The sequence below is a fragment of the Piliocolobus tephrosceles genome, chromosome 12 (assembly GCF_002776525.5).
Source record: "Piliocolobus tephrosceles isolate RC106 chromosome 12, ASM277652v3, whole genome shotgun sequence".
NCBI lineage: Eukaryota > Metazoa > Chordata > Mammalia > Primates > Cercopithecidae > Piliocolobus > Piliocolobus tephrosceles.
The window spans coordinates 82,475,624-82,495,143 of NC_045445.1; the positions used below are offsets into that span (position 1 = coordinate 82,475,624).

The 19,520-nt window shown below is 46.1% G+C and overlaps 1 protein-coding gene across 3 annotated transcripts in view; it reads right to left on the reverse strand.

Moving 5' to 3' along the window:
• Positions 1–223: 223 nt before the first annotated feature.
• Positions 224–19,520, reverse strand: part of EDA (ectodysplasin A) — a 450,652-nt gene continuing 431,355 nt past the window's right edge. The window contains exons 3-8 of one of the 3 annotated variants that reach the window (XM_023202407.2): positions 16,525–16,548; positions 11,733–11,912; positions 10,220–10,254; positions 9,238–9,289; positions 6,210–6,325; positions 224–4,339 (exon numbers count right to left, since the gene is read on the reverse strand). In XM_023202407.2, the coding sequence (XP_023058175.1) occupies positions 4,088–4,339; positions 6,210–6,325; positions 9,238–9,289; positions 10,220–10,254; positions 11,733–11,912; positions 16,525–16,548 (659 nt within the window). In that variant the 3' untranslated portion in view covers positions 224–4,087. Of the gene's footprint in view, positions 4,340–6,203; positions 6,335–9,237; positions 9,290–10,219; positions 10,255–11,732; positions 11,913–16,524; positions 16,549–19,520 lie in introns of all 3 variants that reach the window. The other 2 variants (XM_023202406.2, XM_023202405.2) reach the window with 2 other exon arrangements.

Here is a 19,520-nt window from a genome sequence, read left to right on the forward strand (position 1 = left end):
ATGTGGCCCAGGGAAGCCAAAAGATTGGACGCCCTGACCTAAGGTAATGGGGATGTGGGAGTGTGGTCTGAGGCATGGAGAGGATGTGGGATGTTCCAACAGGAAATTCCGACCATCTTCCTTCTGTTGCTGCCTCTGAAATGAGTGCCTTGGTCTTTCCCCTAGCTCATGTGTGGCGTCATTTGCAAAGAAGCACTTAACACGTAGGAAGTGCTCACGCGGATTTCAAGAACAGACAGGGAAAGCGCTTTATTTGCAAAGAATAAACCATTAATTTACACAAACTTACATCCCAGTTTATATACATTATATATAGTTTATATACACAGTATCTCACACTGGATGCTGACCCCCAAAAGCAGCATTGGGCCTGCTCCAGGCCATTCTCACAACAAAGCCCACCCCCTAATATCAGAGCTGGAGGAATATAGAAATGACACACCCCGAGCCCTCCTGGAGAGAGACCTGAAATGGATTAAAAGACAAAAATCAGCTTTATTCTTTGTGCTCACAGGGCCTAGAGGAGCCTCCAGGCAGAGATGGGTCCTGAGGCAGCATTACAGCAGCCTAAGGACTTGCTGGTACTGGGCCAGTCTCCTGCTTTCCAGTCCAGAAGCTAGAGCTAGGAGAATGCCTTGAGAGGAGGAAGAGTTCTGATGAAGGCTGCAGCTACTCCCTGCCTGGCCAGGCTCCTGAAAGGGCCAAGTACTTCCATCCTGGAGTTTGTGGGTAGAAGAAAGAAGATGGCCATGTGGGACAGGAACGGCTTTATCCCCTCAGTCTGCTGAGTCTAGAGGTTGGGGCTTGCTCACCACTTGGGGCAGGTCATCTTCCCTCTCTGGGCCTCAGTTTCTACATAAGTAACAGGGTGGAATGTAGGTTGGGCTAGATTCCCTCTAAGGGCCTTTTTAGCTCTAAATTTCTCTGAATCTATTTGCGTCCACAGGAAGTTACATAAACACACACACTCATACGTGGATCAAAGTCTTTGTTTACCTCCAGGGTTCCTAGCTCTTTCCTGTTCAGCAAAAGTAATTTGGCTCAGGATGGACGAAGCGGGAAATAGACAAATACTACTTCTCCAGGTAACCAGTAGCCGAGCAGCCTCCGCCAGCTGTCTTTTGTGCCAGCTTGGCTGTTGAAGCCCAAGTAGCTGGCAGAGACTCCTGCCATGCAATTCTCCTTCAAACCTCTGTCATCTGCTTGCCCACAAATGTCCTTGTCCCATTCTCCATGCTAGCATTGGTCCTCTGGCAAACTCACACCAGCATAATTCCAAACTGCACATCTATTTCCACATTCTCTCATCAGTAAATTGCTTTGTCACTTTGCCAATGACTTAGCAGCAATAGAGCTCCCCAGCTACCTATTGCTTCCCTCATCCCTTGCCCCCTGGAGTTCCTTTGGAGGGTTCAGAATGAATCAAGGGTCCAGTGGAGATCTTATTTCCTTTATCATCCCCTCCATGTCCGGAGAATAGAATGGTATCAGGATGCCCTTTAGGGGCACAATTAGGAAGACTTTTCCTCCTCTCTCCTCACATCTTTCTGGCCTCAGAACCAGTCCTCTTTCAGGTCTTCCCTCCATCCCTGAGAGACCCTGGTAGTATCAAAGTCTCTAAGGTATGGTGGAAAGAGATAAGGAGTCACACTAGTAGTTGTGGGAAGCAAGCTGGCTCCTGCAAGCTGTCTGAAGGGTAATGGAAGGAGGACCTTGCCCACAGTAGGGGCTCCACACATGATGGTTGGCTGGTTCCTAGGATGGGTGAAAGAACATAAAGGCCACCAGCTCTGTGGGTCCCAAAGGCCTGCTGCTTCAACAAGGTGCCAGAAAGATTCTTCTGAACACAAGAGCTCTAAGGTTGATGGCTGCTTCCCAAAGGAATGTCTGACTCTTTTTGCCACAGAGCCCCTGGCAGCCAAGAGGACAGGTATTACCGTCGAGGAATGAAAACGGGCATCTCTGGGTTTCTCCCTAGAGCCCTCAAGGATTTCAGTTCCAAATTACCACTTTTATTGGTTCTCTCTAGACCTCAAATTCCACACGGTGCTGTGGCATAATGGAACAACTTTGGAGTCAGACCTGGCTGAAGCTCCAGGTCTGTGGCTTAAACTGGTCAAAACACTCTGAGAGTGCTACCCCACTAAGCCTCATCTAAACAATGATGTTTGTCACATTATCAGCCTTGCCTTCCTCAAAAGAGATAATAAAAGAGAAATTATTTTCCAAATATGAAGGAGAGGTTCTTGTTGGTTTCTGCTACAACTGCAGACTGTCCAAGGCACTTTATAGGAGTTAGGGACAGACACATGCCTGGAGTTCACCTCACCTTGGGTTGCAAGGCTGTCGTTAGCAACCAGACAATGGAGGCCTAGCCCATCACCTCTCACCCTGACCCTTGAAGGGCCAAGCAGTGTGGTTGCTTAGAAAGGGAAGGCACAGCCGAGAAATAAGTACCCGCTGTTCTCGGTGAATTTCAGCTGCCTGAAGGAACTTATTCCCCATCTCCTGAAAAGGAAACACATTTTAGGAACAAGAGGAGCAGACTGTACAAGGCTGGCCTTCCCAGGTTTGGGCTGGACCTAGCACTCAGAAGCCAGGCTGAGCCCAGGCACGTTGAAGTAAGGCCCTCGAGGGTCCTACCATATGATCTGGTGGGAAGCTTGGGGTTTAGGGGAAGGTGCATTTGGACCTGAACTAGGGGGCAGATCCCTGCTCAGTGCCTAGACGCTGGCTTCTCCTGAGTCTGGCTTCACAGGAGCAGCATGAGCATCTGCGGTGACCATGCTCTGCTATGGCTTTTTGAAGCCAGAGTGAAGAAAGACTGGATCAGTTATGGCATCAGCAGCTGGCCTTTCAGGCAAGGCCTGGCCTAATGTCCACTTGTGTTACAGCAAACTTGAACAAAATCCCTCTGTCCTATCCTCACCCCTTGCCCTTTCTAGGCCAGGTAAAAAGGTTCTGCCTTGCTAATGCCCAGGAGCAACCTAGGGTTTGGGAATTTAGAAGGCTGTGGTGAGGGCCACCTGCTAAGAGTCACAAGTACTAGAAATTGAAGGGACTTCTGGAGGTCATCCAGTCCAACCCTTTGTCTCCAGACAGAATTGATTAGGAATGGATGAAAAACGTTTGTACTCTTTAATAAATGAAAAATTCTCTTTGTGCCCAGGTAAGCTAAAGAATATCCCAGACTCACATGAGCACAGGTCCCAGGTTAGGCACCTGTCTCAGACAGAGGTAGGCTCTGTGGAGAAAGAAGGCAGGAGTTCTAGTCAGGCTGGGAATGGGGGCAACTAGGTGACCCCAGGGAGTTTTCTGAGTGTGGAGCACAGCTGTAAATAAAATGAGAGAAGTGTGACCCAAGTACGGATTCAGGGTCTTATGCGGGCAGGTTTGTGGCCATTCCCTGTGATTGTTCCAAGGCAGAGCAAACTTCCCCTTCCCAAAGCTCAGCAAGCTGCCACAATGTAGCTGTCAGCCGGGGTGGGAAGAGTACTCCGACCCTCCTGCAGGCCACAGTATACAGCAGAAAGAACATTCCCACTGCCAAGGATGCTCTCTTGGCAGGTTTCTCTCGTGGTCTCTGCCAAAAGCACCTGCCTTTTCCCTCTCTGGCCTTCTCAGGCTGCAATGCTACCTTCCCACTCTGCCCCCACCACCACCCTACCCAAGAGAGGAGCAGCAGCCCCTTGGGGTCAGATGTCCACCCCCAGGGTCTGGAGTGCACCTCTGCTTTCTCTGGCCTGCTGCCCTGGATCCTCATTTTAGTGCAACAAACAATAGATCTGACAACAGGGGCCTCGGGGTTGAAGAGTCATGCCATAAGCCAGTCAACATGGAACCAAAGAAGGTTCTGCTTCATGTAAACCCTGGGGCTCCATCAACTGTCCTGTTAACTCAAGGTCATTCTGGAAAGTCAAGCAGGCCTTGTCACCCTGGAGTCACTGGGGAATAAATAGCACTGAGGCATTTCTCTCTGTGGCTGCAACACCAATATACCTCACTCCACAGCAGCACTTAGAGGTTCTGGGAGTCCTGGCTCCCAAACCCAGGGAAGGGGCACGGACAGAGGCAAAATGGGGGGAATCTAGGATGCAGGGGCTTCACCCAGCCTGATGGCCCCAAAGAAGGTGGTGTGCTTGCTCATGTTGATGGAGATGTCAGCATGCACCATCTTGACGGCGATCTTCTGCCGGGCCTTGAGGAGGCAGACGCCTGCGGTATAGCAAGTGTTGTAGTTGGTCTTGCCCGTCTCGATGCTGCGTGTGCACTGCAGGAAGGGCTTCTCATCCACCACCACCTCATAGCTGGCAAAGTCAGTGAAGTTGATGTAGTACACCTGAGTGAGAGGCAACAAGAAGGGATTGGGGAAGAGAGGAAAGAGAGGGTAGGGGGCCCTCCCTGTGGTGAATTGACAGAATCTTCTCAGATGAGCTGCCAGTATACCCCATGGATGGGGCAGTGCCATGTGAAGGCATGCTAGCTGGCCAACAGGAAAGGCAGGGTGACAGGTTGATGCGTTGCCCTTCCCCTAGTCCATGGGGCTCAGCTGGTTGAGCAAACCTTTCTTACAACAGCACACCTGTCGTAAACTCTGTAAGGCTAAGAAGCATGCCCTATTTGCAGCTTCACCGTTCCCCTGTACCCCCACCCGCCCCTGCCCCAGCTCTGACACGAAGCAGAGTGCTCTGCACATAGCAGGTGTGCACACAGTGCCGTAGACACAAACTGACTGCCACTCTTGAGCCCCGCGGACTATTTGTGGAGAAACTTAGAAGTCACTGATTCCCCAGAGAGGTCATATAACAACTTGCGATTTCTTCAGCTCCTTAACAGAAGCTTATTCAGCCTGCACCACCCCTCCCTTGTGCCTGGACTCCCCTCACTGATTCACAGTACCCCTTGGGCCTCCCATTTGATGACTGAGGAAACAGATCCAGAGAGATGGAGAGCTAGCTACCGCAAACAAGACAAAGAATGTGGAAAAGCCCAAGCCCCTAATTTTGTGGCCATAAGGAAGCACTAACTTATGCTCAGTGGCCTAATGTCATGGGGATTTTCCCAGCCTGCATGGGCCACTCTCAATTCTCTCCTAGGCTCAGAAAATTAATTTTTCCATCCTTCACTACCCTTATCCATCATACCTCACACCAAGTTGTGATCTGCCCTCCCCCACCACTGCCCCCACCACATGGAGCTTGGCTCATAGGACATCAGGGTTATGCCCATGTGCCCCATGGGTGTTGGGACTCTCAGATATCACCGTAAATCATTTTATGAAAGGTCACTCCCTCCATCCGCTCTTCAGCTGGGAACAGCATATTTGGGTGCCACATATGGGTCAGGACCCAAGCTACACCGGGGTGCTCAGTGTGCCTAGCAAATGCTTGTTAGCCCACCTTTGCTGGCCGCTCTCATGTGACAGCCATGTGTTGGTTCCATAGTCCTTCTGCCCACCTGCCTGCTTGCTGCCCACCCCACAAAAGTCCCAACCTCATGGCTCATCTTTCTCTATCTCCAAGGAGCCATCCCCGTGGAGGCAAACAATCGGGGAATGGAAGTAGATGGACACTGGCGGACTTGGGGAGCGGGCCCAGGGCAGGAAGAGGACAAAAGCAGAGGGAGAAAGGGCTGGGAGAATAACAGCAGGAAGGAGGCAAGAATAGAGGAATAGAAAGATAGGGAAACAAATGGGAGAAAGAGGAAGGAAAGACAGTCAGAAATCTTTGTGAGGTGGAAAGAAAGTCTGCAGGAGCACTATTCATTATAACGCCCGAGCCAGCAGTGTTGAGGGGAGGGGTTCTCAGTAACCCTGGAACTAACTTTCAAAGAATATACTGAGACCAAGTTCAAGTTTGGCAGTGGAGCCAAACAGCTCGGAGGGTAAACAGGGGCCTGAGGCCCTGCAGGAGGGAATCAGATGGCAGAATGTGGGAGGGGCCTTTTTCACAGTTTTTCAATAATATTTGGCTAGGGAAAAACAAAACAAAACAAAACAAAACAAAACAAAACAAAACAAAACAAGCTGGCCTCCTCTCTCTTTCCTTCTTTCAACTCCCTCCCAGTGCGGTCCCCCCACCCCCTCACCCAAAGCAGGAAGTTAGCCATTGGATGGTCTTGGCTGGCTCCACAGTGCCCCTATGTGGTCTGCACCGGATCTGCATTCTGGATATAAGAAGAGTTAGGCCTAAGACCGTACTCACTTCTACCTGACTATAGATGAAGTAGGTGCCGTCCACCAGTACCTCCAGCTCCCCGCTGCGGGGATGTAGCTTAAACACCTTGGGGTTCATAGTGATGCGAGACCAGTCATTGAGCACTCCACCTGAAAGATCTCAGTATGAGAGAAGGGCAGTCACTCAGTACATGTCAGAATAATCGAGGCAACAGAAAATAAATACCAAGGAGTTCACGACCCCCAACCCTATCCCAGTGCAACCAGGGTAGCCTAGAAGGCCAAACTTTAAGAAGAGCATTTGAAAGCAGAGAAGCTGTTCTGTTTGTAAAGCAGCTGCCAGGCCTGCTTCAGGGCTCCTGGGCTCCTGTCTGTCTTTATACTTCCTTTCTTGACCCTTGCATCTGGAATGGTCTTTAACTATTACCTTCTAGCTGGTATTTGCCGGAGGAGGATGAGAGTGGGCACGCTGCACTATTTTCTTTGTTGTTATGGGGCCTGCACAGGCAAAATTCAGACACTGAGTGGCAGGCTAGGTCTTATTATTCAATTTTACTTTCCCAGTCAGAGCTCCTGAATTCCTCTTGTCTCATAGGTTCATGGGTTTTCTCTTTCTCCTTAAGAGATTCTTTTTTATGGTTCTTCCACACCCACAGCTTTCTGGAAAGCCTCCCTGGGAGGAAACCACTCGGCCCACTGTCTATCTGGAGAACCTTAGGGATTAGAGATGATTCAGACTCCACGGCAACTGGGGCTACTGACCACCAGTACCAGGGCCCCATAGGTGAGAGGGATCCTTATGAGAGTGAAAGATAGACTGGCAGGCTGCAACAGAGCCAGCCGGGAGGATAGGAGCCGAGGCACCCTTGGCAAAACATCTGTCTCAGCCCCACCCCAGGCAGGGGTGGAGGGGCAGTTGCATTCCTTTGGACAGTAGAAGCCAGCATGTGAGGGTGGAGGAAAATCTTCTCTTTCCATACTGCAGAAAGAGGAATGTTCCTTTCCACCATGAGAGGAGGACATCTAAGCCCAGGGAGCCTTTTCCCTTCTAAGTCATCCATCCTGCACCCAAGAAATTATATTTTATAAGTCCATCTTTGGTCAGTTTCAGTAGGTCTGTCTCTCTGAGGGATGAGGAAACAGGCTTTCTGGAAAAGGTGACCATCTTTCCTTGAGGTGGTAAGTAGATGGGCTAGGAATTAGGAGGAACTGCCCTGGCTCTGTCCCATCAGTGGACCACTCTGCATGACGTCCTCCAATCCCTGACCCCATCACTTCTTCTTCTTCTTCTTCTTCTTTTTTTTTTTTTTTTGAGTTGGACTGTCACTCACTCTGTCACCAAGGCTGGAGTGCAGTGGTGTGATCTTGGCTCACTGCAACCTCCACCTCCCGGGTTCAAGTGATTCTCCTGTCTCAGCCTCCCGAGCAGCTGGAATTACAGGTGCGTGCCACTATGCCCAGCTAATTTTTTAATTTTTTGTGGAGACGGAGTTTCACCACGTTGGCCAGGCTGGTCTCAAACTTTTGGCCTCAAGTGATCCGCTCCCCTCGGCCTCCCAAAGTGCTGGGATTACAGGCGTGAGCCACTGCACCCCACCCCCATCACTTCTTCTGGTAGTACTAAAGGTCAGCACAGACCACTTCTGAGGATTGGCCCAGAGGGGCTGGAAACAATCCTATTGTGTGGCAGTGGGAGCAAAATCAGTGGCTGCTGGCACAGAAGAAACACTATCTGTCTAGATACCCAAACAAATCTATTTTGGCCTGTCTCTGGCCTCCCTGGACAGGTGGCGATCATGGCCCACTCAGGGCCTTGTGGTCCCCAGCAGGACCAATTGGGTTTTGGTGCCATTCTGTTCCTATTTACATTTCTGAGGCTACTAAGTCAGACATGGAGGTGGCAGTCAGGGAAGTAGCTAAATACAGTCATTAAGGAAACTCAGCACAGCCAGTTCAGGACTGACTGAGTTCTTAGAAACTGTTCCCAGGTAGCTGTTTTTTTTTTTAACCTTCCTTTACCGTTTCTGTACTCAAGACCCCTCCCTTCCACTCCAAGCTCTGTAAGCATCTAGCATCTTGGCTAGCTTGCTGCTTCCCAAGGCTCCTGGGGGTTCACGCATTTTAGGCTTTGTGCACTCTGGGGACTGGACATTATTCCAAAGTGCTGTTCTTTCATGAATGTTCATGTCTCTTTGGGGGAAGAAAATGAACCGTATCATTCAGTGGAGTGTACATACATATCACTGAAGTAGCATAGGGGAGAGGAAAGAGTCAGAAAGATGTAGTTTTGAATCCTGGCTCCTAAACTAACTTGACTAAGAAATATTGGGAAAGTTAATTAACCTCTCTGAACTTCACTGTCTGTCTTTGTAAAAAGGAGCTCATACCTACCTCATAGGGTGGTTGTGAGGATTGGATGAAATTAAAGACAAAGAAAGCATGCTGAAAACTCTAAAGTATCATACAATACGAGGCAGCATGATTTATTATGGTATTATCCAATCTCTCTGGGACTCTGTTTCCCCATGTGTTAAATGCGGGGATTACGATAAATCAGTGTTTCTTAAACCCATTAAACACATTCTCCCTTTTGATAGACACTAGCATCTTCAACTCCCTGGAGATTCTAACATGCCCCACCTTCCCTGAGAGAAGCAGCCCGTCTGCCCATCTGCATAGATCTATCAGACAAGAAGAATTTAATTTTACATTGCTTTACTTTCTATAATTTGTATTGTGAAAATATTAATCTAATTACACATATCTCCATGGTGGCTCTGATATAAACTCCATCGCCTGAGAATGCCTGTGCTAGATGATGTCTCAAGTCCCTTTCAGCTCCATAATCAGTGATTCTAAATGCAATTTGGGTGTAGCAACTGGTCTTGATGCCAGCAATTGCTCAGGACAGCCAGTAGAGGGCATGATGGAGCAAAGAATGACTTCGTATGCCAAGGGTACCTCAGGGCCCTGGGAGGAACTAGGCTGGGTGATTATTTGGAGGTTGGGGAGGAGGAAGGGGTGAAGCTCCTCTTTGGGAGAGAGCCTATTTTGATTCTTACCATTCTTGACTTGAATTGCTGACCCTTGGCCCTGTAGATGCACCACAGCTGGCTGGCAGGATGAGAAGGATAGAGAGTAGTCACTATGAGTAATGGCTGCTTGCTCAGTCACCGGTCCCATGTTTCCATCCTGGTTTCTAGTCTTCTATTGTAATCCAATTCTGATCCCTCGCCCCTCTCTTGGGATGTTACTGACTACATTTCTACTAGAGGGTAATATGATTTTGTAGCTCTACCGCTTGCTAGCTATGCGACCTCAACCAAATGTAATGCCTCTGAGCCTCATTTCCCTAACTGTAAAATGGGGATTATAAGAATGTCTGGCCTCTCTCACAGGGATGTCTAAAGATCAAATGAGGTGATGGATATAAAATTGCCCTGCAAGCCGTCAAGCACTGTGCAGCTGTGTAGATTTAGCACTGTGGCCACACAGCTGTGGTGAGGGAGGCTGAGATAAGACAAGGCAAGGCAGCAGAACCTGCCAATAGAGACAGATTAGGAAGCTCAAAGACTGGGAGGAGCTCTTCAGGCCATTAAGGCAGACACCCAGGCTAGGCTGGGCCTGGAGCTGGTTGGCTGTTTTTCAAGGACATACTCTTCAACTCTTCAGGTCCGGATCCCAGGTGGTCTGAGAGCCGACAAGGTGTCTGGGGTGGCTGGGGAGTGGGAGGCTCAGGTGAATAGGTCTGACTGGCAGCTTATTTCAGCTGACTACTGGCCCTGGCTATGGTGACCCTGGGGTCTCCTGTGAAATGAGGAAAAATGATCCTGGCAAGACACCCTTTCCTTAGCTAAAAACATGCCCTGGGGCAAAGCTTTTCTATTCATAGAGATGGGAGGGGGCTGTGAGTGAAAACCCTCAGAATCTCCAGGGTGTTCTCATGAAATAAAGCCTCAGGAAATCTAATAAGAAGCTAATTTAAAGGTGGCTCTAGCCTGTGGCTTTCCTTCCTACCCAAGAAGAGAGCAATCCCCGGCCAACCTGGTTTTCTCGAGTTCCAGCTTTATCAGCAGCACCTGCAAAATAGGACAGGACAATCAGAGGGCATAATCTTTTGACTTCCTTTTCCCGTCACCTGAGCAGCTAGTGGTGGTGAGCCGGTGAGCCGTGCTCCCTGCAGCCAGCCCTGTCTGAGCTTTATTCTCCAGGGCTCGGAGATGGAGGAAGAGTCAGAGTGCACCTCTTCTGTTTCCTGCCCCGACCTTCATCTTCAGTGGGCCCAGCACCTAGCAGGGAAACTTCTGAGTATTGCCTCTGGCCAATATTAGCCCAAGGCAAGCCCCACAGGGCACCCATGGAGAACAATGAGAGGGCATTCCTGTCACTGTGTGACCCTGAGACAATGGCATTGGCTTCTCTAGCCTTTTGCTCCCTTTCTATCAATTTTCTTCATAGAGCCCACTGCTATTTGTAAATCTCTTGTTTCTTTGTTCTCTTTTCCTCTAGGAGATAACCTCTATGAGAAAAAGGACCATGTATCAATATGTCTTTTTGTATACAGAAAGTGCTCAATATTTAAGGAATGATTGGATGAAAAAACATCCCTAACTCCATCTCTTGTGGCCATGGTAACACTGCTTAGCCCTGTGTGAAGTACAAGTTAAAGAATCTGAATTCTGCTGCAGAATTCTTGCCCCTGGAGAAATCAGCTGTAAGGGTCCATTTCTTTAAAGCTCCAAGATACAGGGCGGGGGAGTGGGGAGCAGGAGGAAGAAATAACAACTGACATAAGCCCAGGCAGTCTGACTCTTGTCAATGCCAATTAGGCAGGTTTGGATCTGCATTCATACCTTTCAGATGCCCTTCAGGGCTTAAGGAGAAAGATGCAAAGGGATGAAATGACATTTGAATGGCAAGTGTGGTAGGGTAAGGATCTAGTAGTGCAAGAAGCACTTGGTTCCTGGGTGGGACAGCCTTGGTGCCTGGGTTTGCTTTATCCACAGACTGAGTGACTCTTAAGTTTCCAACTTCTTGACCATTAGTGACTACTTGCTATGGGAAAAGCACTTCAGACTTCATAAGATGAAACTATCCTAGGGCTTGTCATTTTGTTCAGTCCTCAACTTTCCACTCCATAGCCTGTTTCTATGCAAACATCAGGATGTGGAGCTAGATGCAGGGAATCAGAGAAGATTAAATCTATTCCCCACTGGAACTCCAGTGAACCACCAGGGCCTCTGTCTCTGGCTCATATGAATTTTACTGGTCCACTACAGGGAGGCCAAGAGTCAGGGAGGGCTTGTGATAGAAGGGTTGAGATGGGGTAAGAACAGGTGGCCTGTCCTTGACAGGTTGGTAGATATAAGAAGCTAGAGCAGGTCAGACCCTACTGGCTTGTTCAATTCCTAGTTTTACACTGGTCTTAGAGAGCTGCATCCCTCATTGCACACCAACCCCATCTCCACCGTTTGAAACTGCTCTCAGGATCACCCAGTCTTGTTCTCCTAAAGTACTTGTAAGGCACCTGATGGGGTGGAAAGACAGAGGAACTCACCAGAAGGTCCCTGGAGGCCAGGGGGTCCTTGAGGACCAGGAGGACCTGGAGGACCAGGTGGTCCCATAACCGTTGTTCCTGGAATTCCAGGAATCCCTGGAATTCCTGGGGGTCCCTGGGGTCCTGGAGGTCCTGGGGGTCCTGGAGGGCCATTGGGTCCAGGAGGTCCTGCTTTCTTTCCTGAAAAATAGGGTTCAGTGTTACTTTTTTTTTGAGATGGAGTTCTGCTCTGTCACCCAGGTGGAGTTCAGTGGCGTGATGTCGGCTCACTGCAACCTCCACCTCCCGGGTTCAAGTGATTCTCCTGCCTCAGCCTCCGGAGTAACTGGGATTACAGGCATGTGCCACCATGTCCGGCTAATTTTTGTATTTTTAGTAGAGATGGGGTTTCACCATGTTGGCCAGGCTGGTCTCGAACTCCTGACTTTGGGTGATCTGCCTGCCTTGGCCTCCCAAAGTGCTGGGATTACAGGCGCAAGCCACCGTGCCTGGCCTCAGTGTTGCATTTGTAGTTATTTCCTGGATGAGTGGACTGTCAGGAGTTCTACAGACTTCTGAGGACACAAAGTCAGCTCTCTGGGAGTCCCTGCTAAAGAGTTGCATACCTTTATCACACAGCTCTGTCTCCCTGTCTCTGTCTGTCTTGTGCTTTCTCTCCCTTCCCCCCTACTCCCTTTTGTGAATACGCATTTACAAAGCTAGGTTTGAGCATATAGAAATAAGTGGCCCTCCAGGAGATCAGTCTGTGTCTGTGGGGAAACAGACACAGTAATGGGATAGTAGAAGTGCTACCTTAGTGGGTAGGGACCAAATGCTGAAGAGGTCAGGGAAGGTTTCAAAAAGGAGGTTACATTTCAGCTGAGTCCAAAGGATGAGAACTACCAAGTGATTAGACCTATGGGTCACTTTGTGGTTCTTTTTAGAATTGGGCTATTGTTGAAGAATGTAGAGCTTTTATGTTTGCTGCCCAGTTTGGTGGACTTGATGTCAATAACAAGAGGAAGCTGTACAGCCTGGCCTTAGGAACAGTATCGGGTCCAGGAAGGTTCCTCTAGAAGTCAGGATGTACAGGAAATGGGGGTTGGGATGGGGGCAGTGCTAGTTGGGAATGAGAAATGGGAAGGAGTTTTGGAGATGGGGGAATGGAGAAGGAGGAAGAGGGGCACGGGAAGAGGGGGAGGGAGAGAGAGATATCGAGAAACAGAAAAGAAGCAGTGACAGAGAGTAGAGAGAGCTGAGGAGGAGGCAGCAGGTTTCACTTTCTTAGCTGACCTCTGTAAACTCTGTTTTAAAAGATCTCTGGGAAAGGAAATTCTGCAAACTCCATAGTAACATGTTCCAATGTTTATTGCCCCTTACTGCTCACTGTTAGGAAGTTCTCTGGTATATTAACTGATGTCCCTCTTGTGGCAGTTTAAGCTCTTATTCTATTTGCGTAGACAGAGAAGAATATACATATACATAATCCTTATATATGAAAAGAAATTAAGTCACCCACTAACCCCTATTTCTATAGGCTAAATAATCCAGCTTCCCAAAGTCTTTCCTCAGAAGTCCTATTCTCAAATGTATTACTAATCATGCCCACCAACTATTCCCCTATTTCCTCCTTGCTATCCTTCTAGAACAATCTCGACCCTCCTATTTCATATTCCAGTCCTTTCAACATTCCCACCAGGATGTAGTTATCTTAAATGAGTCATAACTGTGGTCTTGAACCAAAACCTCCAGCTCCTCCTGTTGACTTCCTCTGCTCTGTGCTGCTACACCCAAAGACTACAGGTGGGCACAGGTCTTCTTCCTTCCTTCACCACCTTCTCACAATTTTATGGAAAGTTTCAGGAATGGAAGCCTGTTTCCAGACTTCATCACAATGTCTTCACCTGAGGTAGTTTCTTAGTTTTAAATACAACCTTTCTAGTCTCACTAAAGACCTTCTTACTGACTCTGACTTCCTGCTCCCCAGACCCTTAGGCAGGAAAATCCTGTCCTGATGTATCAGGTCCTCCTTTAAGAAGAATGCCTCATGGCCAAGAAACCAAATCCTCATGGCAATGCCACTCAAGAGGCCAGTTGTCTATGTCTAACCACATCTGCATTTGGAATAAAACCATGGGGTCATCGTGGGGCCTCTTCCTCAGAGAGGAAGGAAAGGAAGGTCCAGAGAACATCTCTCCCAGAAGAGTCCCTGTAGCCTTAAAGACCTAGAGGCATGAGCTTTAGAGGTTTCTCTGCACTTAGCAGCAAAAGATTGGATCTGCCCCGTTTCTAGATCTAGCCAATTTCAAGATGCTGAACAGGAAAACCATCTCCCTTCAGATTTGGGCACCTTCCAAATCAGGCTTATTCAGAGCCCAAGTTTCAATTCCAACTAGTGTAGTGGAAAGAACACAGAATCTGTACTCAGGAGATAAGGATGTAAGCCCTAGCTCTGCCACAGACACACTTTGGGCAAATCTCTTCCTCTCCTTGAGCCTCAGTTTCTACATCTGTGAAACAAGGAGCTTGGCCTCAATGATTTCTGTTTCCTCATGAGACTGACTGAGCTTCCATAAGAAGGGGTGACTTACCACTTGCAGTCAGGAAGCTTTCTTAGCCTGGTTGTAAGGTTTGCTTCTCCCTCATTTTCTAGGTGGCATAGACACAGAGGTTGGTGCATATTAGGCTGTCCTGTGTCCCAAGATTTCCAAGCCTAACAGTGATTTTCAAGCTACAGGGTGTTCTGTGGGTAGCACAAACTTCAGCTTCAAGAATGCGAGTCTCCTGTAATTGCTAATGTAATTTTGGAAGACTTACAGCCAGAAACTCCTCCAGTCCAAGAGACTAATGGTTGCAGTGAAAACAGAATGTTCACTTATGAAAATGTTAGAAGGCATTTGAGAAAAAACTCCTGCTTTGTTCCAGTTCTGCAGCTGATCCTCTGTTCCTCTGCAACAAGGGTTAGGCAAGTGTGCTTCTCACACCTGCATACTTACACAAAGTTGGGCTCAGAGAAGAGAATGTACAAAATGACCCCTGGAGCAAGAGGATAACTTCAGAGGATTGACTCCCTTCTCTGGATTTCCTTACTTTAACAGAACACCTCATGATGTAAAAGCCCAGAGACGTCTGTACTTAGAAACACACTCTACGTAGTGTTAGATGAAAGAATATACACATTCCTTTCAAAGCTAAACTTCATCAAAGGAGTACTTCCTTAACCTTTTAGCTAAGCCCCAAATGAAAGAACAACCAAAAGTGAGTGAATGAGTGAGTGAGAGAGAGAAAGTTGTGGAAGGAGGAAAATTCCATTAAAGGGTGAAAATTAAGTGAACAATTCAATTTATCTCTTCAAGCATGTGCCTATTCACCATATCCAAGGAAATCCATATTAAATGGCTTCTAAATAACTTTCAGCCAAAGTAAATGTTTAAGGCCTATGTGCACTCTCTTCTCAATAATGTCCAAGGTAGCAGTGCCAGGCAATGATCTCAGTTGTAATTTCTGTTTTAAAGGGATGTGACAAGATTTAAGAACTACATGTTTGAAAATCAAATCTACTTTCTTAAGAGACAGAACATCTTGGTGGTAAATGCCCAGGCCCCACAGGGAAAGGTTTCCTCACTGACTCCAGCTCCCTGGTTGTTTTCCAACCTTGCTCAGTTCAGGCACTCAGGAGGTCAGGTCATTCCTCAGCTTCTTTACAACAGGCACACAACTTTTCCACGTGGCCTATGATACCTCAAGGCACCAGAGTACCCTAGTGTTCGAAGAAGTGGCAGACTGCAGCTGAAGCCAGTCTTTTGGCCTCGTCTGGGGTTGGCAATCTATTCTATAAAGCTCCATAAATCTTATCACACAGCATCATTTCACTTAAAGCATTTTAATGAAAAACCATTAGTTTTACTCTGTCTTCCTCCCAGGTCAGAACCCAGAAACAAACAGGTGCTTTAGCTAGTTTCATAATTGGTTTTTTCAGTCCTAAGTAGTAGACCATATTGCCTGGCCCTGTCTTTGGAGACTGTTCTGTCTTTGGATTGATTCTCATCTTTTAGTAAGTGAGCACTTGTACGTGCCCTAGGGCTAGTTTCATTGCAAGTACACTGGGGACTTACTGACCCAACAATGGCACAATGGAAGCTGCTTTGAAAAGACTAAACGGTCAGGGTACTACCCCAGAATAGCATTTTCATTACAGAGAAAATGATATTGAACCCTCAAAGCAAGAAATACCTTCCCTGACTCTTTGGGAAATCAAATCAGGAAGCTTTAAGTCCAAGAAACAGGCTGCTGACATCTTTTGATAGGTAGCGTATCTAGTTCCTATATGGTGACTCAGGATTTCATTCATACCCAATCACTGATTTGATAAAGGAGGAAAAAAAAAAAGGATAAAAGCGAGTGCCTGTAATCCCAGCTACTCAGGAGGCTGAGGCAGGAGAATTGCTTGAACCCCAAAGGCGGAGGTTTCAGTGAGCTAAGATTGCGTCATTGCACTCTAGCCTGGGCAACAAGAGTGAAACTCCGTCTCAAAAAAAAAAAAAAAAAAAAAAAAAAAAAAAAAAAAAAAAAAAAAGATAAAAGAAGAGCAGGGAGAAGAGTAAGGAAGAATGAAAGAAAGAGGTGAATCATCACTAAAGAACAATTTCTTGTTCTTCAGAAACTACAATACTCAAGAAGATAACATATTGAATAAAATAACGGACAGATAATGCTGAAAGAATGTAATACAAAAATCGTACTCTTGATTTTTTTTCTTCTAATTTTAGAAAAGATATGACAAGACAGCAATTTTATAAAGTAAGGAACTTACCCTTTTTCTTGTTTTTAACTGGACCTATATGAAAAAGAAAATAGATAATTAAGTCATTAGAAACGAACTGAAAATGTTTATTTTCTAAGATAGTCACTAGGAGGGATCCCCAAGACACTGCAAATTTGAGGGAGTCTCACAGTCAAGGGTCAGGCTTTTGGCAAGGATCCAACTATCAAACCTCCCCATTCTGTCTTCCGGCTCTTGAGGCCACAAAACTTTCAAGTAAGATTTTTCCCTAGGGAGAAAAATCTTTCTACCTCAGTCTTTGGGGTGAGGGAATGGGTACTTCTCCATAGAGATGAAATGCCCAGAAACACACAACTCAACAACCTTAGGATGGCATTCCATTACTTCTGCAAGTCCTGAGGTTGAAGAGTCATGCATTCAGGTGAGAATCTGATATCAAGTCTCATGTGTTGAACTTGGAAGGAGCAAAGGGTCATTTTCATGGAAAGAGCAGAGCAGCAGTGTTTGATTAACTTTTAGTCGCTTCCTTATCATGATTTAATTTGTTACTTATTAAAAGTTTGACCATAATACACTCGTGAGGGCCACATGCATTTCCATTGTAATTTACGATAAGTTAATGGACACTTTAACAGAAATGTCGGCCAGGCGCTGTGGCTTATGCCTGTAATCCCAGCACGCTGGGAGGCCGAGGTGGGTGGATCACGAAGTCAGGAGATCAAGACCATCCTGGCTAACACAGTGAAACCTCGTCTCTACTAAAAACACAAAAAATTAGCCGGGTGCCTGTAGTCTCAGTTACATGGGAGGCTGAGCCAGGAAAATGGCGTGAACCTGGGAGGTGGAGCTTGCAGTGAACCGAGATCACACCACTGCACTACAGCCTGGACGACAGAGCGAGACTCCATCTTAAAATAAAATAAAATAAAATAAAATAAAATAAGAAATGTCAACCATTTCATTGGCAGTGAAATCACAAGCATTTTCTTGGGAATTACTTCTAAGGAAAATAATTCTAATCAATTAAAGGCACTTAGAAAACCCAAGGTGTTTCTAATATAGTTAGGTGACCACAACTCACCAAACAGTTTAGCTCACTCCCAGACAGTCACTTTTTTTTCCCTTCTAGGAAATCAGTTCTCTTCATTCTACATTTGGATTTGACTTTCTTTAAATGCAGGTACTTAAAATCTGTTCCAAACTGCCATGAAGACACAATTATACATTAAACAACTGTCAGTGCCCTCAAGAGCTTACAAAAGGAACACCAAGCATTTCAATATTATAGTTTATAAAACATATTTCCATTTATCATCTCATTTGATATTTGCAACAAACCTGGAATGATCTCTAACTGTAAGAGCAGGCCCTTTTAGAGATCAGTAAAGTCTCTAACCCGGAGGGCTGCCAGAGTGGCCATCAGAGCTTTCACAGGTCTCTTGAAAAACCAACGTCTGTGTAGACTTTTCTGGCAAAGTATTTTCATGTGCAACAGTAGCTATTGTTATGTCCAGGGGATGTTTTAGATTGGAGCAACCTGCTGTACTTAAGGTCATGAATCTCAATTCTCTTTTCCTTCTCTCTTCTCCTTTCCTCTCCTCCTAGTTCTTTGTCTTCTTTCTTTGTTACCCATCCTTTATGAATTTTTTTAAACAGCATTGTGAGTTCTTGAGAATGTGCTTAGAAGTTCTGAGAGGAAACCACAACTACATAGACATTCATGATAAAAGGCAGCGACTCAACCTGAGAAATGCCTTTTTCTTGAACAAGAAAGCTGTTTGGGGAAAGATTTACACAGAAAGGGCTTGGCTCTATCAGCCAGCCAGCCACCACAGCCTAGGAGAGTAGCAGAAAGACAGCCATTATAGCCACCCTGCCCTCTTGGCAAAGGTGTGCTAGCCTGGACCAAGTTTTTGACCATTTCAGCTGGTTAAGGGTAAGCACTGTTATATCAGACTTCAAAAGCAGGTTTTGAGGAAATCAGGCCATCACCAGCCAACCAGTCCTTACTGAGCATGTGTATGGAAGGCAGTAAATAATGAAACACAACTCACAACTCTATCTTCAAGAACTGACAGTTGAATAGGGAAATACAAAAGATGACGGGTGGCTTCAGGAATTATACTGGCCATTTAAGGGGAACAAATAGCTTCCTGGAGAAGGTCTGACCTAAATCCACAAGTGAGAAGAGAGAAATGGAAATTTCAAAATCTTTTTAAGCTTCAATTATTTTTATACAAGATATACCTACTCCTTACACATACATAAATGCATGCATACATACATATATACATAAAAAAGAGTAGCAAAAGGAAAAAGAGCTTATTAAAGTACCCCCAAATAACCTCCACTAACATTTCATGCACATCTAGAAATCTTCTATGTGTATAAATAGGTATTTTTACAAAATCGGATCAGATGAAAAGTGTCATTTGATAACCTTTTTTATCTCAATAACATTTTTACATTGTAATTTTTAATATGGATGCATCAGCGTTTAATCATCTTTGATAGATATTTAGACTGGGTCCAGTTTTTCACTATTATAAACAATGATGTAGTTAATGTTTTTACATATGTAAATTTTTATACACTTGTCCAAAGGTTTTTTAGGATGTGTCATTAGAAATGACACTGTTGGGTCAAAGGGTGTGAAAAGCTTTCCTTACATGTAATTAAACCTAATAATCTTTTCCTATATGGTTACTGCCTTCAGTGTCATGCTTACTTAGGCCTTCCCTAATGTGACATTATAGGTAACTCTTTATATATTTTCTAGTTCTTTTATGGTTTCATTTTTATTTTTAAATCTACAATTAATCTGGTATAGATTTTGGCAAACAGTGTAAGACAAAGAGTTAACTAAAATTTTTATATTTTTTCCCTAAAATGCCCATGACATGAAGAGTACCAAGAGAAACAGGGCTCAAAGTCATTTCTTAAATTTTTATTTTAGTTTCAGGGGTACATGTGCAGGTTGGTCCTATAGATAAATTGTGTGTCACAGGGGTTTGGTGTATATATTA